Source organism: Arvicola amphibius, chromosome 5 (assembly GCF_903992535.2).
Source record: "Arvicola amphibius chromosome 5, mArvAmp1.2, whole genome shotgun sequence".
Classification (NCBI taxonomy): domain Eukaryota; kingdom Metazoa; phylum Chordata; class Mammalia; order Rodentia; family Cricetidae; genus Arvicola; species Arvicola amphibius.
In genome coordinates this window covers 101,240,206-101,265,170 of record NC_052051.1, presented here as the reverse complement: position 1 = coordinate 101,265,170, position 24,965 = coordinate 101,240,206, and the positions used below count along the sequence as shown (strand labels likewise).

At 40.0% G+C, this 24,965-nt stretch overlaps 1 protein-coding gene across 1 annotated transcript in view; it reads right to left on the bottom strand.

The window, feature by feature from the left end:
- Positions 1-24,965, bottom strand: part of Dtna (dystrobrevin alpha) — a 266,220-nt gene that overhangs the window by 106,710 nt on the left and 134,545 nt on the right. Inside the window, exons 3-4 of the mRNA XM_038329659.1 lie at positions 20,400-20,467; positions 9,996-10,076 (exon numbers count right to left, since the gene is read on the bottom strand). Of these exons, the coding sequence (XP_038185587.1) occupies positions 9,996-10,076; positions 20,400-20,466 (148 nt within the window). The 5' untranslated portion in view covers position 20,467. The remainder of the gene's footprint in view (positions 1-9,995; positions 10,077-20,399; positions 20,468-24,965) is intronic.

The following is a 24,965-nucleotide window of genomic DNA, read 5'->3' as shown; positions in this document are numbered from 1 at the left end:
TTATGCTCTGCTGCCACCAACTCCCCCACAGGGAATTTTTGAGAACATTGTATTCTTGCACAGTGCACTTTTCTTGCGTTCTTTCTTTATTCTAAACAAGTGTCTAGAACACTGAACACCAGTAACAAAAGTATGCACCGAAAACATTTGAAACAACACAAAGATGATTCTGCTCCATGTTAGTCACCTGCCCTTTATGTACTAATTGTGATGCTTTCTGCCCTTCCTCCCACTTCTAGGCCAGGGAAAGCCCCTGCTTTCCTTCTTTTCTAGTCTTTTAACTTATTTTTATACTCAAGGCTACTACTATCTGGAAACAGGAACAATCTATGTTCTTGGGCACTGTGGTAGGCTAGACTCCAGGACTATCTCCCGCACTGAGGTAGGCTAGACTCCAGGACTATCTCCCGCACTATGGTAGGCTAGACTCCAGGACTATCTCCCGCACTGAGGTAGGCTAGACTCCAGGACTATCTCCCGCACTGAGGTAGGCTAGACTCCAGGACTATCTCCCGCACTATGGTAGGCTAGACTCCAGGACTATCTCCCGCACTGAGGTAGGCTAGACTCCAGGACTATCTCCCGCACTGAGGTAGGCTAGACTCCAGGACTATCTCCCGCACTGAGGTAGGCTAGACTCCAGGACTATCTCCCGCACTGAGGTAGGCTAGACTCCAGGACTATCTCCCGCACTGTGGTAGGCTAGACTCCAGGACTATCTCCCGCACTGAGGTAGGCTAGACTCCAGGACTATCTCCCGCACTGTGGTAGGCTAGACTCCAGGACTATCTCCCGCACTGAGGTAGGCTAGACTCCAGGACTATCTCCCGCACTGAGGTAGGCTAGACTCCAGGACTATCTCCCGCACTGAGGTAGGCTAGACTCCAGGACTATCTCCCGCACTGTGGTAGGCTAGACTCCAGGACTATCTCCCCAAGGTTTCTGGTCAACTGGTATCATTTGTCTTCTCTGAGCCCCTCAGCGAAGCCTTAATCCTGATACTCTTCTCAGGGAAATTCTACAGACAGATTTTGGGTAACCTTAAAATCTGAAGATCATCTGGATAGTCCTGGCATAAACAACTTGTAGGGGCGTGGTCGATCGGCAATTATGATTAACCAGACTAACTTTAATATATCAGCTTTAATAAAGGAAAAAAAAGGGAACTTACAAAAGCCAAGGTTCCAGCGAGGAGCACAGGGAAACAAAGAGCGTCAAAACAAACAAATATGGATCTTTTAAAGGTATTTGGAGCCCTGGAGGGGTCACGCCCCTCAGACAAGGGATTGGTCAACAACTAGTTTTCCCGTTTAAATACAAAGGCTGTTTGGTTACAGGAGAAAAAATCAGGGACATAATCCAGCATAATCATCTGAGTAGTCCACAGGGGCCACGTAGCAAGGAATCAAGAAAGCTCTAAGAACTGAAAGCAGTTCTCAGCTGGCACCCAGCAAGAAAACAGGGACATCAGTCCCACAACCACAAGGACAAGAATCGCCACAACAGCCAATACACTTGGAAGAGGACAAGTCCTGGATGCAAGCTGCAGATTTCAGCCCAATGTGATGCTAAGAGCTGCGTGTATGGCACACAAAAAAAACTGATCCAGAGAGCCACAAATGCATACACAGCGAGGTAGGGAGACAAAAACGAGAAAATGAGCATGAGTCAGTACTATGGATACATTCTCTTACTGTGGAAGACTAGTCACTTGGCTAGTGAAATAAGAAATCTACTTCACACCCACTCACTCATCTAAGAGATTTTATTAGGATCTGCTTGAGATGTAATTTTCTTAGGTTATTTTTCTGTGCTAGAGAAACAGATCAATAGGTAGTGGTGCCTACAAACCCTGAAAAAAGTTTACAGACTTTAATGTAGACAAAAGCATATGTTCCAACAGACTCTGAATGCAGGGTATTTTCAAAAGGCATTTTGCTTGGTAAGAAAAGTTAATTTGAGAAACCATGAAAGACCAGATGCAATTATAGACACTTTCACTTCTTTCCCTTTAAAAGAAAAATTTAATTGTTGCTACTGACAGAAGGCAAAGTGAAGCTGAGGCTGAGGGGATGGGAGAATAGGCCACTCTTTCTGTGGGTGTGGGAGGGAGTGTTCCATTGCAGTATTTTGTTCCCTTTATTAAACAGGCATGGTCCCATGTTTCTGAGTTGTTTCTCATGTTGCCTTTTTGTTGATCATGAACTTGAGACGATGCATCATTGCCTTCGACGTAATTTTTGAAGGGAAAATGTGCTGACTTGGCAGGGTACCTGGAACATTAAGCCTGCCATTGCCCTCAAAAGAAACACTGATCTAGAAGGAAGCATCTATTTGCTTAAAATAAAGAGGGAGAGGTTGTCATTTCACAGATCTTATCAATAGTTTACAGGTTGTTTAATTTTTGCGGACATTTAAATAATCTAAATAAATTAAATTAAGAAAAGATTGTGAATGAGCAGAGTGTGTAAGAAATCTTATTTTCTATATTTTGTCCCCTTCTTTCCAAGATGTAAAATGGCCAGCTTGATGTTCTTAAGTTTTAGAGATATCCTTTCTTCTGTTCTATTAGGATTATATCACAGGGAGGGTAGTTATAGCAGAATCCAAGGACAAACAACTAACAGAAATGGCGATGTGGAAAATAATTTCAATGGAGGAAGGCTGAAAGTCTTCTGCCTGTAAAAAATGAGATGGATTTCTCACAGCGATTCCTTTATCAACAAGACTGGCAAATGCTTTGACAGATAAAGAGACCTAGGCAAGAAAGTGTTTCTCTAAGCCGGAGGGATGCCAAGCTACTTTATATTCTCAGAAGAATGAAGGATGTTACACAGCCACACACAGGAGAGAAAGAATGTTCACAATATTTTTATTGATGGAATCAAACACTTAATGAGTGAGCAGAAGTTTTCTCCCAAATGCTGACTTCTAATGAGGATTAAATTCTTTTTTAGGAGCACAATTTATTTAATTAGGATGCATATTATTGTTCCCCATTACCAAATTTATTACAAATATCTATCTATAAAAACTATTCTTCAGTCTTGGTCTACACAAAAAGAGATACTAGTCCATCTTTAAGTACTTATCACAGTATTGGGAGCTTTTATTCTTAGCATCCGTCAATACTTGTATCAGGAGATGGACTTGGCATCTGTAATGGGAATCTGTCTCTGTGTGGATAGGATGGATAATTAACTAACTTGTGTGGTCTTTGATTTCAGGAAATAGAAAATCCATATACTCCTGCTGTATCTGGGCAATTTTCCCTCTATGGGATGATCTCATGATAACCATTTTTTTAAATTTTTTTCTTCTATGTTGTGAGTTTTAAATTTAGTTTGAATAATATGCAGAATAAATTTTGCCTCTAAAGAAGTTCTTTTTTAAAAAATAAACGGCCTGTTCTTGGTTATAATCCATTGATTTCTATAAAATAAATGACATAATGAGCTATCCTATGCATATCCTGTGCTTATACCTATCTCCCCTCCTCTAATGATATATGGAAACTTAATCTCCAATGTGATAATCAAAGGAGCTGGGACCTTCAGGAAAGTGATTAATTCCTTAAACTGGAGCCTCATAGTGGCAACTAAGGTTCTTATGAAAGAGGCTTAAGAGTGTGACACTGCCTCCTCAATCATATGAGATCTCTTGGGAGGGAAGAGGCTACCTATGAATCCAAAATTGGGCCCATAGAAGACACTAAGTGGACTGTTGCCTTCTCTTGGACTTCCCAACCACTGTAGCTATGAAAATAAACATATTTCTATCATTTACAAACTGTCTAGATGATGGCATTTTATTATATCATCTCAGGTATGCCAAGATACCTCAGTAACTCTGTTAGGAGGTGCTAGGCAACTGTTACTTGAATAACCCCATCTCTACCCATTTAATTGACTATAAGCAAGCATGGCATTGTTTTGTGTTACAGATCAGGCCTGCTCTTATCTCTTTGTGGTCCTTGCTGCAAACAGGGAACCTCTGTTCTTTCTCTTAGCTCTTGGAGGTGATCAGAATTTTTGTGCTCTGAAGAGGTAAATCCACTACATTCTGATTTTTATCTTATGCCCTTTCTTTTAGAGTAAAGCTCCATTACAAGGCATCATAATTCACTGTGTTAACTTTTATTGTAGACTAGAATTACCTTATTCTAATGCAAGGATGTAAATTTATTGCTTGATGTGGGATCCCCTCTGTATGCTATGAATACCATTGGTTAATAAAGAAATTGTCTTGCGCCTGCACAGAGCATAATAGAGGTAGGCAGAGAATACTAAACTGAATGCTGGGAGAAAGAAGGCAGAGTTAAGAAATGCCATGTAGCTGCAGAGGGGAAAGACACAAGTTGCTAGCTGAAACCTTGCTGGTAGGCCATGAGCCTTGTGATAAAATATAAAATAACAGAAATGGGTTAATTTAATATGTAAGAGCTTGCTAGGAATATGCTATAGTGATTGGCCAAGCAGTGATTTAATTAATACAGTTTCTGGGTAGTTATTTTGGGGCTGAGCATCCAGGAACAAACAAGCGGTCTCCTACAACAAATTGGCACTCCAAAGGGTGCTAGCTAAATCTACATAAAACCTGAGAGGACTTGGAAAGGAATTCTAGACACTAAAAAACAAAGTTTAGCCATGTTTGTTTTTCAGATGGGCTCTGTTTGCTGACGGCATGCTGCAGCTCCTTTAAGAGAGGTTTGCCTGATAAAGTGATAGCCACAAAACCAAAAGAAAACAAAACAAAAAACCCATACAGTTTTGAAATGATGGAAAACAAAAACAAAAACAAACCCATGGTTTGAAAGTGTGCTTCCTGGGCCATGCTGCCAGCATGAACTCTGACTCTTTCAGGAGGTCCAGCTATGGAACATTTAAATGGGGTTTGTGAGCAGAGTGCTACAACTTGCTTAATGGCAACACAGACCTGCTGTGACCCAACCCTGGATCTGGGGTGGAGAGAATGGCTCTCAGAGGCAATGAATGGACCTCCAATATGTTGGACTGGGTGGAGCCAAAAGACAAAGCAGCTTTGTTGGCCCTAGTCACACCCACTTAGCAAAAGAAAAAAGAAAGAAAGAAGAAAAAAGAAAGAAGAAGACACTTTTGGTCAGAAAATAATTACAGATGCACAATAAAGTTGGATTCAGATAAAAAGACCTCTAAATAGGTCACAATGTTCGATAAATGTATGTAAGCTTGGGAGAGAGAAGAAAAAGAATATAGACAGTTATAAAAAGAAGTAAATGGTTTTTAAAAAATAAAACAAAGTCTTTAAAGAGACAGAGTGAACTTGCAGAAAAAGTAATAGGAATAAAGAAAATAAGGCATGTAAAGATAGAATATATATGAGAGTGTGAAATATGTATATTATTGTGTTTTCTTAGAATTTTTTGATTGCAGAGAGACATTTGATTCTGGGGACTGCTAAGCTAAGTTAGCATATATATTTTAAAGTTTTCTTGAGTTTAAAATTTGAGTCTAAAGATATGTTACTTTGGAAAAGAGGTTCTTCTTTTGCTTCCACAGAAGATGAGAACCTGTGGATTAATTACAGACTAATGTTGCTTGATGGACCAAGATCCCCCAAAAGGTTGCCATTAACACTCCCAAAATTATTTCGCCCAACAAAAAGCAGGAAGCAGTTTGGAGAGAACTATGCACAAATTCCCTAAATGATTGTTTATAAATGTTTGTTTACATTAAAGGGAAATATGATATAGAAATGAATACTTTGTGTTGGTAAAAACTTGGGATTTTTCATGACAGTGAGACACATTTGCTCTTGGCAGCACCAAGCTATTTCAAGAGGATGAAGGGCACCAAAGAAGCTCCTTATGGCATTGGTTAGCCATTTGAGTAAGAAACTGTTATTGCCTGGACTGCTTGATGCTATGCTGTATGAACTGGACATACAGGATCCACAGACACATGACTGTTGAAGTTGCCTAAAGGTGAGATGGTCCTTTGGGGTTCCTGCTACCTGAAAGAGTCTGCCAGACATTCTGTAGGATACAGAAGAAAGCAACTGATGAACTTTGCCATTACAAGGTAGAGAAGATCTTCAAATTTCCTGCTTCCTGGAAAAGTCTGCTAGATACTATGGGCCTGTAGGTTGAAGATGGATGCTCCAATGATACAGAAGAACTTTGGGTGACTGTCCAGGCAGTGAGAGGTCTCTGTCAATTCTAGAGATTTGGAAGTTGCTTACAATGTACTTCCTGTTTACTTAGGTAATATTATATCCTTCTGGAGTCTTTGATGGAGTTGAAGAATATATAGTTATAGTAGATATAAGTATAGTAACTGTAATTCTTGCTGGATACCTGTTTTGTTATATGTAATTTTTCTGTGTTAAAGTTAAAACCTTCCTTTTTATTTAAACAGAAAAGGGGAGGTGATGTATGCTGTGAATACCACTGATTACTAAAGAAACTATCTTGGGCCTGCACAGAGCAGAATAGAGGTATATAGTAAAAACTAAACTGAATGCTGGGAGAAAGAAGGCAGAGTCAGGAGACACCATGTAGCCCCACCAGAGACAGATGCTCAAAACAGAACTTTACCCAGTAAGCATGGTGATACACAGATTAATAGATATGGGCTAGTTTAGGATATAAGAGTTAGCCAGAAATACACTTAAGTTATTGGCCAAACAGTATTGCAAATTACATGGTTTCTGTGTGATTATTTCAGGGCTGAGCAGCTGGGAATTAACTAGCAGTCTCCTACAACAATTGCTGATGAATGTTATGCTACTAAAATGATCACCCCCTTTGGCTACTTTTTTAGAAGACTCCAACACTGATTACAACAAACCAAAATCAATTGTGTTAACGTTACACAGGCAACTCCGAACATCACATGGTTTACTGTTAGGAAAGAAGGTGGAACAAACAGGCAGCTCTGGATTTGATCCTCTGATCAATGCAGAAAGCATTTAAACAAGCTTAATTTTAGTGCAGCATTACAGTCATGATTGCTTTTCTTTTCTGAGCTTTTACTAGTTATTTTAGATTGTGATTTTTTCCTCATGCTAAAATGCATGAAGTTTATCAGATACATTGTAAAGCACATAATGGGTTTTTTATTCCCTTTTTATTCATACCTACTGAGTCCCTCATATTAACTTCCAGATTTTTATTCAAGAAAGTCTCTCCCTCACATCAGGACACTGTCGTGACTTCCCAAGTCCTTCTTCAGGACTCCCAAGTGCCGTGTCCTGATGTTGTTTTATTTACCTCAACAATCCAATTACCCAGTGAGACTCTGAGCAACCTTAAGGTTGTATCTCATGGCCAGTCAGACTGTCTCTGCTTCCTGACCCAGAGTTAGATGTATAGCAGGAAGTTAAGATGCTTACCAAGTTTAGAGGAAACAGTGTGGACACTGCAAGGAGACACTAGACAGGATTGTGGCTCCTAGGTTCCACTTAAATAAACTATTGCCCTCTCTGCTTCCATACTATTTTTTCAAGTTGGCCCATGTGGCTGGGGCACAATTTTGGATGCAGGATAAGGATGAGACTTAAAAAGAATAGGAAGAGGAAAAAGAAATGTGCAAGACTGAAAATATACCTTCTCAGAGTATGAGGAATGGGATATAACCCATAGGGTGCCAAAAAAACAGGCAGGGATCACACTATGTGTGCATGGTGTAATGTTGCCTAAAGGGTTGCTGATTAGTCACTATGAATCTATTCATTCATCCCTCATCCTTTCTCTGTCTTCTCTCCCATTTATCTTCTCATATCTCCTAACCATTTTGTGGTCTTTCTGGGAGTTCCCACCTTCACTGATAGATGTCTAAGAAAAGCTTGACAAACTTTTAAGGGGGATGCAATTCTCATCCCATTCTCCTGACTCCTGTCCACTTTGAAAGGCCACAGAGTGGGAATAAGTCATAAGAATGTGGGGAATTGCCTCACTTTGAGGATTCCTCATTTGTTCAATTTTGGATAGCACTGAGGGAGAAGGGAAGTCTTTCCTCTGTGGAAGCCTTTTCTTTACCCCTAGACACCAGCACTGAAAAGGCTCTTATTGGCTCATTCGTGCCTGAAAATACAAATATAGCTATATATATTTTTAAATTTCAGGTTAATTAATTAATTATTGAAAATACAGTCTCCTTTAGCCTAGGATAGCCTCACCTCAAAATCACTATGAAGCCAACAATGACCTTGAACTTCTGATCCTTCTGCTCATGAACCAACTGACTAATATGGTGAAAGGGACTTCATCCTTGATAAGCAAGAACTCTACCATGTGAGTGATATCTCCAGCATTGGACACAGTGCCTACACTCCGTCTCTCTCTCTCTCTCTCTTTCTCTCTCTCTCTCTCTCTCACACACACACACACACACAGAATTTGTTTGCTTGTTTTTGTTCCATGTGTATGTGTGTGTTTTCTCCCCATTCACCCAAATCTTGGCCTATTTCTTATCCCCTGGCTGGAAAACTGCTTTAAGCACCTTGCATGGACTGAATCACCTTGCCTTCTTTGTAGTCATGATGAACTGTTTACCCAGAAGTGTGGGGCTGTGTGGCTTGCTCAGGGCTCTGGGAAATACCCATGGAGACTCTGGCAGGGTAGACCTGGAGAAGTGGCTAGCTCTGCATTCACTAAGAGTCTAATTCCCATGTTAGCTATTTAAGAACTATATGCACATTCTGGGTAGAATGTTAGGGCTTACATAAAAACAAAACAAACTGTTCTTCACTAATTAGAAAATGAGAAGTTATTAATTTTGAATGAGAGTCAATTCTTTAAAAAGAACAGAATAAATCGACACAAATGAACCACAAAATAATATTTTTGCCAGAGAGAACAGTTGTGGCAGCATGAAGGGGCGTGCCAACCCACAGGGAGCACTGAACTGCTCATGTGGTTGGCACTCAGCTTGCTGTGCGTAGTTTACAATCGGCAGCAAACAGAAGCAGGTTCCTGTGTTTTTTAAAGCTATGTATCTACTGCAACTCTTGTCCAAAAATGTAATAAACACATTGATTATTTGGGATGATTTTATAGTTTCAGAAAGGAGCTTGAACATTTTTAAGATATTTATAAACAACTGATAGTTATAAATGGATATGCAGAGAGGATTTTAAGTGTGATGGTTTACAAAGTACCTGTATGCTGTGATTACCATTGATAAATAAAGGAGATGCTTTGGCCTGTAGCAGAGCTATAGGGGAACAGAGATAGGTGGAGAAAACTAAGCTGAATGCTGGGAGAAAAGAAGGATGGAGTAAGAGAGGAGCTATGGAGCTGCCACCAGAGACAGATACTGGGAACTTTACCCAGCAAGTCACAGCCATGTGGTGATATACAGATTAATAAAAATGGGTAAAATTAATATAAGAGTTAGTCAAGAAGAAGCTAGAGCTAATGGGCCAAACAGTGATTTAATTAATACAGTTTCTGTGTGATTATTTTGGGGCTAAGCTAGCTGGGTGGCCGGGAACCAACAAGCAGTCCCCTTCAACAACTTGGATATCATTAAAATGTCATGGGTAGTAAAGAGAGAAAACACTCCATGCCGAGTTTAGGAAGCTCTTGATTTATTGATCCTCTGTCTGTCTGTCTATCTATCTATCTATCTATCTATCTATCTATCTATCTATCTATCTATCTATCTAATCTATTTATCATTTATTTATCTATATACATACATACACACATATGTACATCTATCTATCTATCATTTATCTATATATTTTATATGTAGAGAGAGAAAGATAGACACACATAGATATAGATTTCAAGAGGCTCATCCATTCTAAGACTTTGGTAGTTGAGGCTAAACCAGACCTGAGAGTTTCTAGCAATAGTTTCTTTACTATTCACGACTACAATACCCTCTTTATTCTTGTGTAAGCATATGTTTATCTATCCTTGTAGGAAAACCTGGTTTTAATAAACCAAGTAACAAGCATAAATGATAGTACTCATGTAGGTAATTAGCACAAACAAATGGAACACTTACAATTGCATTTCTTCTGCACAAATCTCAGCTTGCATGCTGTTCTGTAGGTGGAGAGTCGGATACGATCCAGATCTTGAGCCCCTAGTATGGGAAAAGAGTATACATATGGTATGCCATTTGTATAGATAGGAGCTTGCAATGTTTGTAAACAAAACAACTGCAGATATAATCCATATGCTTATTGGTACTTCTGTTGCAATATAAATACTAGTTTAGGACTCGGGTCTATTCATGTTCCCAGGGCACAGAACTCTGGTATTCAATCAGACTGCCAACCATGATCATGGATCAAGGAACACAACCTCTCCCTGCTGTGTCTACCATTTCCTAGAACAATATACTCAAGCTGTGACTTGAGTAACAGAAAGATGATATCAGATGATCACTGAATAAATGAGCTTTTAAATTCATCATTGTCATTGGAACATAGCTGTTAGGTGAAAAGATTGAATATTGAGTATTTTTTGTGTGAGATCTTCAACCAAGTGCTTCAGGAGACCTCAGTTTTCCCATTTATAAGGTTGATATAATGATACAGTAGCTATTTCACATGATTGCTGAAAAGGCAAATGAAGGAGATTCCTAATGCTCTAATGGAAGAATCCTGCATTTGTGCTAATGTGTATCTTGAAATCTCAGAGGGGAGACTTTTTTCCAAAACCAACTTCTGCTTCTATTCTGTGATAACCAGTTCCACTCTAGAATTGTAGGAACATGTCCCCACATTCTTAATGTTGTCCTTGTTCTACTTTCCCATTCAGGAATCCATCAGGAATCCATCATGACTCTTGATGCCAAGACAGTAGTTCTGAAAACCCTGCTCAGAGTTTAAGTCCCACCATATTCTAACCATCTTACCCACCCAGTGATGTTTCATAATGACCGACCTAGAGTTATTGGGATGTCCCTTCACAGCCCACTGAGCTCTAGTGTTCCTCCTACCCTCCCCGATTGGGTCACTTGCTAGGCCATCTCCCAAATAAACAAGACTCTAAACAGATGCCTGCTTTTAAGTATTCTGTTATTCACAACTGAAATAAAAGCACATAGCTATATTTGGACACATAGAGCTTTCTCTTAATGAATGGGGCCTATATAACAGCAAATATGGACTCTTCTGGAAGCAGGAGGACTAGCAGGCCAATAAAATGCTTTTGCAAAGAATCAGGATGGCTTCATAAGTACCGCTGACTGAGGGAGTTTTACATTTTACTGACTCTAAAGAGTCACTTGGACATATTTTTGTCTACTGTCCAGTTACTGGTTTGTTAACCACCAACCACTTATTCTTGTGAAGTTATATTGCTTAACAAACAGGCTTCTTGATACTGAGGTGAGGGTTTCTCAGTACAGGGTTTCTAATAAAAATATTCTTAGGAAACAGACATTCAACTAATGTCCATGTAGGATTATTTCCAAAGAAAAGGAAGATTGGAATTTAGTGAAATTATGTATTATTTGGCCTTTAATAATTAATTCTATCACTTCTTATTTGTGCGAACCTCAGCAACATTTTGTTTTCCATCTCTAGATGGCCAAGTATGAGATGGGAATAAAAAAGAAAAACTTAAGTTAGCAATAGTGTAGTCCTGACCTCTGTTCTCTGTACACAGTGAACAATTAAAGCAAGCACACTGTCTTAAAAGGCTTCTTGCACTAGTTCTGAACAGCAGTGGATAACAGAAATCATCACCTTACATGTGAGTTTTCCTCTATCTCCTGGCCACTTCAGCTCCCTTGGTCCAGTTCTCACAAGTGGAAGTGCAGAAATGTTTCTCCCTTTTGATTGACAATTCCCTTCTCAATACTGGGTGGCTGCTCTCATCATCATAAGCATTGTAATTATAGACAAGAGGCTTTGTCACTGCGAACTTTGAAGATGAACTGGGGAGAGAGCTTTTATGTTTTAGATGTTGGTTTGAAGATGCTCAGCTCCAGTCATGTCAGATATTCAGTGTTCATCATACAGCGTGGCACACAAAGGGCACCAATACACAGGGCTGCTGCCATTATTATCACACATGTTCTTGAAGCTCATAAACATTGTAGTCACCCTGTTCCATGGACATCTAGTATTTCTTTAAAATGAGATATACAAAATTCAAAGGCCATAGCAATTGTTTCTCAAATATTGAACACATAGAGAACAATGATGTCACCTTGGATGGGGACAATTATGAACACAGTCAATATTTTAGTAGGTGGTTCATTATGTACATTCTTATTAAGCTTGTAGTTAATTCAAAGACTGGTTAAAATATTATGTGCTTTTTTCTTTTTATTAATTAAACTTTTTTCATTTATTTCACATCTCTACTATAGTTTCCCCTCCTTCCTCTCCTTCCATTCTTACCCCATCCCCTTCTCCCCCCATTCCATCCACTTCTCTGTTTCTGTTCAGAAGGGGCAGGCCTCCTATGGGTGGTAACAAAGCATGGCGTATCAAGATGAGGTAGTGCTAAGTTCTTTTCTTTATATTAAGGCTGGGTGAGGCAATCCAGTTTGAGGAATACGTTCCCAAAAGCCAGCCCAAGTGTTAGGGACAGGCCTTTATCCCACTGGTAGGAATCTCACAAATAGACTAAGCTACATAAGGAGGAGAGGGCCTAGGTTGTCCCACACAGGCTCCCTAGCTGTTGATCTTGAGTCTTTGACTTTCTCTGAGCCCATGTTAGTTGCTTCTGTGGATTTCCTTGTAAAGACTTTATCCTCTCCCCCAGACTCATACTATTCTTCCTTCCTCTCCACCAGGATTCCTGGAGCATGGCCCAATGCTTGGCTATGAATATCTGCATATATTAAGATTTTATTTTCTAGCTTTGCGTTAAAGATGGGACTTTGTATCTACTTAGATAGATTATTTTAATTTTCTGTTCTAATTAATCTGTATATTACTTTCAAATTCATCATTTTCTTCTGGCATGTCAAAGATCCTTCCCATGTTAAAGTCTTTGGTCAATCTGATAGGGCCCTGTTGGAAACAAACTCTCTAAGATGCCAATGGCAGAGTATAAGAAACACCTGTGTGCTGAATCTATTGACTGCATGAAATTTTACTGGTGTTTAGTTTGGCTTAGCAGTAAAGAGTTCCAATATCTGTAAATAATGCTTTCAAAGAAAAAAATGTATATTCTTTGTATATGTTCATCAAGAACAATACATTAAAGCTGGTCATAATTGTATCTATCTGTCATCCCATCACTAAGGAGGATGAAGTGGGAGGAACATGTTTAAGGCTAGCCTGGGCTACAGAGCCTATATCAAAATAAAACAAAAACAAACAAACAAACAAACAAAACCATAGAAGGAGATGTAGCCTCAGTTGATAAAGTACTTGCCTAGCATGCACAAAGTCTTGGATTTGATCCCTAGGTACCACACACATTGAGCAATGGGGTTCAGTTCTATGTAGCTGGATGTAGGAAGAACATCAGAAGTTTAAGGTCATTCCAAGCTACATAGCAATTTTAAGGCCAGCCTGGGCTATGAAAAACCCTGTATCAAAACAATAACAAACAAACAAAACAAACCAAGAACAATGAGTTAAATACCAGTTGGTACACCAAAATTGTGATCTAGCACACAATGATATTTGTCAATTTCAGCAAGACCTTAGCCAACGTCTGAGAAGGATAATCCTTGTACTTCTGTGCCTCTCCCCCTTGTAGAGGTCCTCAGACATTTTTGCAAATGTGCATTTCTACAAGAAGTGGTAAAGAAGGATACAAATATGATATGTGGGGATTCAGAATCACCTATGGCTCTCTTCTTCCTTGTCACTATTATGTAGGTCTAACTGATGTTGAAGAGCAAAATAAAGGGACTTAGATGTCTGTAAATGGTTCCTATTCATATACATTCTTCATGTCTGATCATGTAAAATCTAATATTAAAGAGTTTTTGATAAACAAGCAACAAAATATAGCTTTGCAGATACAACAGCCCACTGCTTCACACAGACAATGGGGGCGGTGCTATGGGAACCGTGCTGGATTTGGTGAACAGACACTGTGGCATGCTACATAGAGTTTATTTTTTTAAGCTCACAAAAATAAATTTAGCTTTCTCTGACTTAATAAATTATGAACTTAATTTAATTTCACTTGTGCGGTGTTTTGTTGAATGCCTATGAGAGTTCTCTCTGTCTTTGTCCAAGCCTTTGATTAAAATCAATGGCCTAAGCAGAGCCATACCTGTGCTCCTGGAGGTCAGCCTTCCTCCAAGGCTAACTGAACCATTGATTGTTGCCCTACACGATCATAATACTACCTGCGAGTCCACTTTACTGTGACCCAGCTCATGTTTGTCCACCATAAGCACAGTCTAGGAACCTTTTTAGCACTTTGTCGAAATTAAGTTTAACATTTACGTAATGGCATTTTTTTTCTGATTTATAATTCTGGTGACTTTATTAAAGAGAAAAATATTTTATTTACTATTTTATTAAAATACAGAATTTAAATAAATGATAAAAGGAACCATGAAGAACGTTCTCCTATTGAATTCTTCTCTGGAAGGGGAATGCTCTTTTCATTTTATTTTATTATCCACTAATGGTGTTTGTTTTTCTTTTTAAATTTCATCAGTGGTATATAATCCTTTAAAACTTGAAAATTCAGCTCACTTAAATGATGTCAGGCTGCTTCACAGTAATGCGCAGTGGGAGATACATAATGAAAGGCAGTGATAGATACCATTTCTTCTATATTTGTAAAACTTCATAACAAAAACCATAAGGTATATGTGTTTAAGGAAAAATGCTCTTGAATTGTCTCCTCAAACCACTCCTACCCATTTCATGGTTGGAAGATGTGTTGGAAACAGGAGCAAAGATGTATGTAAGAAATCACACACATTCACAGCTATCAGTTGCAAGCCCTGTGTTTCCTCTTTTAATCCACCTGTCCCAGTTAGGTTTCTATTGCTGCAACAAAACACCATGACCAAAAAGCCAGCTGGGGAGAAAAGGGCATATTTGGTTTACACTTCCTTATTGCTGTTCATCACTGAGGGAGGCCAGGACAGGAACTCAAACAGGACAGGATCCTGGAGGCAAGAGCTAATGCAGAGACCATGGAGAAGAGCTGCTTACTGGATTGCTACCCATAGCTTGCTCACCTGCTTTCTACTAGATCCTAGGATTACCAGCCCAGAGATGGTACTTTCCACATGGGTTGGGCCTTCCCCTGTTGTGGGGGAATGTTCTTGTACACTGTAAAATTTTGCTGCTCATATTGATATAGTAAAATGCTGATTGGCCAGTAGCCAGGAAGGCAGTATAGGCAGGGCAACCAGACTAGGAGAATTCTGGGAACAGGAAAGGCAGGCTCAATCACCAGTCAAACGTAGAGGAAGCAAGATGAGAAAAGGTACCAAGCCAGGTGGCTAAACATAGATAAGAATTTTAGGTTAATTAAGTTGTAAGATCTAGTTAATAAGCCAAACAGTTTATAATTAATAAAGTTTCTGTGTGTTTCTTTGGAACTGAATGGGTGCGGAACCAGGCAGGACAGAAACTTCTGTCTATACATATACATATACATACATATTCTGTACATACTCTGTCTATACTAATTCAGAAAATGCTTTACAGTGGATCTCATGGAGGCATTTCCTTAACTGAGTCTTCTTTCCCTCTGGTGACTAGCTTGTGTCAAGTTGACACAAAACCAGCTAGAATACCATCTCTTCATGTTTTTTCCCTTCTATTTTTCTTTGTCTTTCTCTCAAACATATATTCTCATTAATTTTCTCCCTTTCCTCCTATTCATTCATCAAACCAATCCACAAACCAACCAAACAACCCAACTGACCAACCAACCAACCAACCAACGAGTCTTCTAGTTTTGTTATTAGCTTTATTATGTGGAAAGTTTTACATCTTCTATATGTGTTTGCCATTTGTGTTTTGATAGTTCATTATAAAATATTTTACATAAAGTATTCTTATATTCTTAGACATCTTGCTCATTTATAAAGTTCATTCAACAAATATTTACAACCTGAAATTGGAACCTATAAATTATGTTACTGAACTATTTGCTAGGACTGATGACTGATTGAATGCATGTGTGTGTATTATATATAAAAGAGATAAAGAGGAGGAATGAGATAATTTCCTAAGTGCAATCACTACTTAAGTCCCTATATTCTTTGAGAAGCTTGCACCTACACTCTTGAACATGTCTTATTTATCCCTCGATGTAGGTATGTCTTCTATCTATCTGATGATTTCATTGGTTAATTAATAAAGAAACTGCATGGCCTGATAGGTTAGAACAGAGGTGGGTGGAGTAGACAGAAAAGAATGCTGGGAAGAAGGGAAGTGAGTCAGATGCAATCAAGCTCCGACCCAAGATGGATGTAGGCTAGAATCTTCCCGGTAAGCCACCCCTCGTGGTGTTATACACATTACTAAATATGGGTTAATCAAAATGTGAGTCAGCCAGTGGGAGGCTGAAGCTAATGGGCCAAGCAGTGTTTAAAAGAATACAGTTTTTGTGTAATTATTTCGCGTGTAAAGCTAGCCAGGCGGCTGGGAGCTGGGCGGGAATGCAGCCCACAGCTCATCACTATAATCCCTGAGCACATTTCTTTTTAAAATAAATTCTATGCTAAGACCAAGGTCCTCCCAACTCCCCCCAGGTCCAGGAAGGTGAGAGGGAGGGAGGGGAGGTATGGGTGGAGGGGAGGGGAGGGAAGGGGGAGAAGGAGGGGAGAGAAAGGGGAGAAGGAGGGGAGGGAGGGGGGAGGAGGAGGGAAGGAGATGGAAATTTTTAAATATAAAAAAAAATAAACCATGAGAAAAAAATAATAAATTCTAGTTCTGCTTCATATGGGATTAACCTGAAATCTTTTCCTCTACACTCCGAAGGATCCCATTTTTGCCTGAGTAAATGTTCCTAAAAGATGAAGGAATTCCTTAGTTGCCTGGGATTCTTTGTTTAGGGTTGAAGTCTGTGGACTTTCCTTGTCCACTTTGGCAAATCTATTGTCTTGTTCAGCTCAGGTTTAGGCAGTCACATTAGTGAGACTTTATGGGTGTAGCTTCTGACATTCCTAGGAGACAAACTCTCTGAGCCTCTGGCTCTTACAGTCTTTCTGACCCTTCTTCCACAATCTTCCCTGAGCCTTAGGTATAGGAGTTGTTTGTAGATTTATCCATTTGGACTCTCCACTGAAGAGTGCGCCAATTGGTTATCCAATACCAAATGGTCAACGCTGAGAACATGTAGACAAATAATATTATACAGACTGAACAGGCTATGTTCAGGAATATATGTTAAATAAACATGTATGCCAACTGGGCCTGAAACTTTCCCTTCCTAGGCTTAACTTTAGAAATGTTTCTTCAGGCCTTTAGCCCTTAGATGTCTCATTTTCCCTGAGCATTTAACTCGAGAACTTTTCATTGTTAATCCTAACTAGGGTACTTTGAGATGTAAATTTCTCAATCTCTTGCCAGTTTTTCACCACCCCAGTGTCTTTCTAAGGACCTGGATATCAGAAAAGTAATCACTGAGAGAGATGGGGCCCTGTCCCTCAGTCTCCCTGGAAGAAGAGCCCAACATCTAAATTGTCACCACTAGTAATCACGTGGCCTAATCCCACTGACCAACCCCAGAGCACAAACCCTCCAGATGCTGGAGGTAGTCTCTTGTTCTTACTGAAACACTTTCGAAAGTCTTCAGTTGCCTGTTTAGCTTGTTTAATCGTGAGATGAAACTATTCTTTCACAACTACAATATTCAGAACAACAAATTGGCCTACCCTTCACCGCTTTATTTTATTTTCTTAAAAAAATCAATTGTTTCTAGATAAAATATAATTAGCCACTTGTATGAATTCCTAGTCCTGTTTTTGCTTTCTGGTCATCACAGATTCCTGGAAGATGTTTTATTTTTGGATATTTTAACGTAATATCAAGAAGATTGTCTTAGTCTGTGTGACAATTCACCCAACAACAGCGTTTCTTCCCTTTGCGCTCCGGCAATTATTTCCCTACTGAGGAGGCATCTCCATGGTGAGCTAAAATGCTAGTGAAACCAAAGGACCATTAGAGCCAGCTTCACAGGCCTTGGCCAGGATCTGAGTCTCTGGCCCATGTGGGAAGAGAGACACCTACTCTGAATAAATTAATAAGTCTGGCTGGCTTATTTACTCTAATCATTCCTCAGTAGAGCTCACAAAGCTGTGTGAGAAAGCCTCGTGGCATTCTGCAGCATTCTTAGGAAACGGGAAACTTATAATAGATTTGCAGTTCTCCTAAGTCTCCCTGTCTTCCACTCTCTCGGCAGAGTCTCAGGTAGCCCAGGCTGGCCTCTCACCCATTATATAGCCAAAGATGACTTTGTGTTCCTGAGCCTCCTGCCTCTACCTGCCTAGTGTTAAGATTACAGGTGAGCATTAACAAGTCTGGCTACTGCTTCTTCAACGTGAGATTTGTGTCAAGCTTTCCTTGAGTCAAGTTTTAATTTTGTAGACATGAATAACATTGCTTTTTACTTGTGCCAGGAATTGCACCAGATAGGGAAGAAACTTAGTCAAGTATTGCTCAAACTATTAAGTAAGCATACTTTTGTAATCATTAGAGTGTGCCAACTGCTGAGTACTTAGTATTCCAAAGGCAAGTTAATGTGGGCTTCCTCTAGGTATGCTGTGAATATGTTTTATTACCATTGGTTAGTAAAGAATCTGCTTTGGGCCTTTGGTAGAACAGAATAAAGCCAGGTGGGAAATCTGAACATATATATATATATATATATATATATATATATATATATAGAGAGAGAGAGAGAGAGAGAGAGAGAGAGAGAGAGTAAGCAGAGTCAAGGAGACATCATGTAGCTGCTGGCACCCGGAAGCCACAGCCCAGTAGCAATACACAGATTAATAGAAAAGGGCTAATTTAAGAAGTAAGAGTGAGCTAGAAATATGCCTAAGCTAATAGGCCAAACAATGTTGTAATTAATATAGTTTTTGTGTGATTATTCGGGTCTTGGGCGGCCGGGAACAAATGAGCAGTCTCCACCTATAGCAAGTTAAAAAATTTGACCTATTTTCTTTTTCATAGAAAATATTAATAACTTTTATGTGTCTGGTAGGACATTTGCTCAGATGTTAAGGCAGGCTTTCTCCACCAGAGACATTGCTCTTTAACTTTCCTGGTATTTTAGTTATGCAAATGGGTATTTTTCCTTTAAAAACTTTGTTTTAATTAAAAAAATTCTGTTTATATGTGTTACACACTATGCTGTTATGATACATGTAGAAAGATTTCATCTAGCTAACTAACATCCCATCACTTATTTAATTAATTTATTTTTTTGATGGGGATACCAGAGAGTCTCAGCTGTAAGTGCCAGCCAGGTGTGGTGACAAACAAACAAAACAAAAAAAATCAACAAAAAAGCCCTCTGTACACGCAGAAGTCCAGCGGATGTCTAGAAGTCCCCACGTCAATTCTACTTCTCTTCTGCTACTTACAACACCGTACGAGTGCCAGGCCCGCACATGATTGGGAAATGATTTGCCAGGAACTTTTCCCCAACTACCATTCCTGCCAATCATATCCCATTTTCAGCGTAACTTTTTTCCTGTCCCTTTTCCTTCCCAAGGGAAGGAGTTTACAAGTCACTCCTGAGCACTCTCAAAAAACAAAACTCACGGAACAAGAGAACTGAAATGATTCCCTTTATAAAATTTAACTCGAGAAGGATGTTTCTCCTATTTTTATGAACAACCAAGGGGTCTGTAAGGGAGAAGCCGCCAGCAGCAACTGCGCAACTGTCCCGCGCATCCACAGGCCAGCCATAGAAACACCATCAGCGTTTGTGGCCCCTTACCTCTGTCACCCCGACTGCTCGTATCTTTCTCAGCCTTTCCTCTTCTTTAACGGTTTTGAGACAGACTGCCTTCCAAAGGAGGACCAAATGACAGCTTACAGTGTTACCTTTCTTTGGTCCAGTTTGGTCAGCCTGCCCACTTAGTAAATGTATTATATCTTTTCTAGGGAAGACATCAAGGATGTGTTCCACTGCTTTTATAGTGTGGCAGCCACTTGGCGGTGCAGGCCGGGGAGTGCAGACTTCAGATCCCAGTGGACTGTATTAAAGTCAACACTGAGTAGCGTTATCAAGTGTTTCTGCTTGGGTGTAAATATACAGATCCAGAAACAATTTTTTAAAGTATGAAATACAGAGTGAGAATCAGATTATAATAAGTCACTGACTAATTTAATTCTCACCTAACGAGAGGCTGAAACGGCCAAGCGCATATTTATGCAAGGAACTGGGGATTTTCCGGAGAAACCCAGATGCTCTCAGGACTACATGGTTATTTCTGGCTTTTCCATGAATATTCAATGAACAGTGAAGGGAGTTTCCTTAAAAGTTCCATACTCACTCATCTCTGCAAACAGCTGTCTTCTCTCTGCCATGGTGGTTCCTCTTTTCCCACTATCTTCAATCATTCTGTGGGACAAAATTGTGACAGCATGCGTCAGTCTCATGCTAAGCCATTTCTAAGTAAGCACATTAAATGCACTTGGGCCACAGACAAAAATCATCCATTGAACTTGTTTATTTAAGAGTACTGGGTGCTGGGGAGGTGGCCCAGTAGGTAAGGCACTTGACCTCTGTGTATGAAGACCTTGAAGAGTTTGGATCCTTAGAACCCAATGGAAGCAAGACAGGCCTGGCTGCTGCCTCTATTTCCATTACTTGGGAAATAGAGACAGGGAATTCCTGAAGCAAGACACTTAATCTCAACTTAGGGCCTCCATACCGACCCCCTAAAACATATAAGCCACACACAAAAGTATTTCCTTTATACTTTTATACATTTATAAATAAAATATATCATTCATTTAGATTACTGTGCATATTTCCCATACATCATATAGTTGTTGAAAGGGATACCATGGAGTTGACCTGGCCTAGCTGCCTGGAGAGGCATGGATCACAGGTTTTTCAGGTTAGAGTCTGTGCCTCCTGGGGCACTGTGTGCCTTTCCGTTTCTGAGAAACCGAGGCACTCCCTCAGACAGTGAAACATTCAGGGTTCCTGTGTATCTCTGCATTCCCTAGAAGTCAGCAAAGCATTCAGAAGCTTGGCTGGACAATTAGTCTTAGATACTAACCTTGTGTACCTTGTACGGCTTGCAAATGTCATTGTATCCTGGCAACTGCAATTGTATTTATTCTTCCTAGCAACCACAATTACATTCTGTTTCTGATAAGGTTTACAAAGTCTGATTGCTTGCAATAAGCTTGTCTCTGCCACAGACATACAGCAACCCCTTGGACCCAGTCTGGTTGACATTTCCACTGACCATAGCCAGCTAACCCTAGCTTGGTAAGTGCTGGTGCTTATACTAATATAAAAATTACTAAACAGCATATGACTCAAATGTTATAACTAAATACAGCCATTGTGGTGATCTAAATGAGAATGGGCCCCTGTAGGGCATGTGCTCAAATACTTGAATACTTGATCTCTAGTTGGTGAAATTTTGGGGGAAGAAATTGGAGGTGTGGCCTTGTTGGAGGAGGGGTGTCCTGTTACTAGGAAGTGAGTTTTGAGGTTTCAAAAGCCCACATTTCGGGGTAGCTCTCTCTCTCTTCTCCCCCCCCTCTCTCTCTCACACACACACACACACTTATGAATCAGATGTAAGCTCTCAGTCTGCCTGCTGTCATGGTTCCTGCCTCAAATGCTTGGATTCTCACTCGCTAGATCTTTGAGCCCAAATAAATGTTTCCTTTTATAAGTTTCCTTGGTTATGGTGTCTTACCACAGCAATAGAAAAGTAACTAGAACAACACTTATTTAATCGTCTATTTAATGGTGGGTGGTTTACTTCATGTCGAGTACCTCTTACAATTCTAAGATACCTATTTAGATTAGAGACCACATTTCTCAGCTCCCATGCAACAGGTGAGGACTCAGAGACTTCGAGAATGAAGTCCCCAGAACTCCAGACTCACTCCTGATGCTTGTTCCTTGTATAGCTACAACCTCAGTGTAGAAGCAGGTGAATTTCTATTCTTAATCTTTAAGTGTAACTTACAATAGTTTTTCTGTACATAATTATTTGATGCAGGTGGTTGGGTTCATGTTTCTTCAAACATGCCATCATCTCTTGTAGGTCATCAAAAAATGCTATTAAAAAACAACTAAGACAGAAGAGAGTAGAAAATTGGACTCTAGGAAGAAGATAATGAGAACATTAATAGAAATGGTATTTAGCAATAGGGATGGCTTTATGATAAATATTGAGAATTTATGAGTCGATGAGCATGATTTTTATTATATCTGGTTAAACTTTAAAGACATGAACCCAGGGTCTTACACATGTTATGCTAGTGCTCTTCCATTGAACTATCCTCAGATATTTCATCCTGATTTGAAATGCAGTCTTGCTAGATTGCCCAAGCTGATCTTCATTTCTCAATGTCTCAGGTCCTGAGTAGCCTGGATCACAGGTGTACACCGCCATGTTTGGCTTTAATTCAACCATCAGTGCTGTACACAGGCATATGCATGTAAACCATCACACCTCCCATATTGATTCTCAGGCATAGTGAACATATGACATGCCTGCATGGATCATTGGCTTTTCTTTGGATAGGTCCTGCCCTTCCTAAAAAGAGTTTTGTCTGTGTCTCCCTAATTTGTAAAGAGTCTCAGGTCTACGTCTAGCTGTGTCTTACTTTGAAATCAACCCCAACTCTATGACAGCCTTGATTCTGAACCTCTGTAGTGCATAGAGCTTTCCTCTTGATGATGTGTTTGTTCCCCAGAGCTTTGCCCTGGACCACCTACCCTCCAGGAAATGCACTGCACTGGGCCCTGGATGAAACAGCTGCTGAATCACAGAACCCCCTTGCAGATTGCTTACTCTAGAGTCAAAGAGGTACAGGAGCAGGTATTATTGACCCATAGCGATCTGAAGAAGAACTTTTGCTTCCTGATTCACATCCCGTCTCCTTCACTGCAGAGGAAGTGGGTAGGTAACACCTGACATGCACCAAGTCATCCGGATATAGCTCCCAGTTTTTATTTCAAGGGCTCAGAAATAGAAAGGAGGCAGTGGGAGGGCAGGGAACAGAGCCAGCGGTGCATTCCTGTATCTGTCTATGTGCTGGGGCAGGATGGGAAGAACGTTAGAATAAACATGAAGGAATGCAGGCTGGGACTGACTGAGCATATCTGTGAGGTTAAGAGTGGCATTTGAGGTCATCGCGCTGACTGCCTGGACCACTCACTTGCACGAAACTATCTCCTTTCTCAGCTAACTGTGCTTTTCTGAAGTTTGTTGAGGATAGTAACCTCATTCCTTTAAGATTCTTCACAGGCAGCAGTATTTACTGAAGAAATGAATGAAAAGGGAATGCAAGAAACAGAGAGGTGAGGAAAAGAGTAGTTGTATTTTCTTTACACAAAATAGACAATCAAATTATACTTCCAAAATCTGGCTCACAAAAATGAAATTCAAGCCATAATCATTTCAGAGGGTCATTAGCTAAAGAAAGGGAAAACAAATTTATTTATGTTTATCAAAATCCAGGGCTATAAAATTTTAAGCAAAATTATATGTCATGCAGTAGTTGAAAAAGTTGCAAACTCCGTAAGTGTCAGCTTCTGGTTTGTTCATCACCACTTTTGTTGTTGTTATTAATTCACTCATAAAAGGACCGTAAGCTACACAATAATTGCTAATAATTGCTAAGGTAAAGCATATACCTTATGAGTGAAAGTTCATTGGTGTTACATCTTAGGAGGCATAGAAAAGCAGCAGCAGAGAAAAAGGCCAACGGTGTGCCTCTCATTATCTCCAGATTTCATGGGAAGCATCAAGTCAGGGTAAACTGATAATCTTCACTTTCTTCAGTCATTATAGTCAAGGAAGGAACGGGCATACTAGCTTCCATCTCAGACTGATTCAGTGGGAGATGTCTGGGACTCTCTCTCTCTCTCTTGTGCTATCTTCCTTGATCACGTTCCACATTATCTTTTGAGACAGGTTCTCTCAGGGAAGCTGGAGCCGGCCAATCGGTGCAGAATGGTGGCCACTGAATCTAGAGAGTTCTGTCTCTGTCTTTCCAGTGCTGAGGACGCAGGTGCCACCACATGATGAGCCATTTTACATCAGTGCAGGGGATCACAAACCTTCACATAGCTAACACTTTACTGATTGAGCCGTCTCCCGAGCCCCTCAGTGGGGACAGCTCTTGAAGTGTGTTCAAGCATCAGATAGATGAGGACCTCCACTGTGGACTCTGCAGCTTCCAGTCTAACTTACCAAAAGAAGTGACACTGTAATACTCCACTACATTTTTTGTCACCCTACAAACAGAACAGCAAGGCCCTCAAAAGAGGTTATTCTGAGTGTGTCTACAGTGTGTAGTTTTGCTTGGAAAACAACAGAGCTTGGCAAGGATCTCTTGTTTTCATGAAGTTTAATGATAAAACAGCTGTCCAAAGTTATATGGTGGAGGTGAAGGGACAGTATTATTGTTTGCTACGAGGTGTGGCTCACTTGTTCAATTTATGTCTCTCCTTGTAGATGGGACACTTCCAAACTTAAGCTAGCATGGTAAGAGAATGATGAGTCCCTTCTGCTAGCTCCTGATTAACTCTCAGTTCCCAGTACTACACAGGTACCTGCTGCCTTCACTTACTAACCCACACCCCCTTACTAGGAAACACTCCTAAAGTAGGAGCTCCCTCTGCTTCCTGCCTGTGGACAGTGAGCACTTGTCTCATGCTCCTACAATCACGTCTTTCGACCACGACAGATGACTGCAAGCCATGAGCCCCAGTAAAACCACCCAAAGGAAATATTTGAAAAAGAACTGTAAGTTTTCAGACACTTTCATAGTCTCCTAAGATCAAAAGATTAAAAAGACATGACCTTATGGAGCTCTGTGCTTTTTAAGATCCCAGTTTAGAAACGGAAATTTTTTTT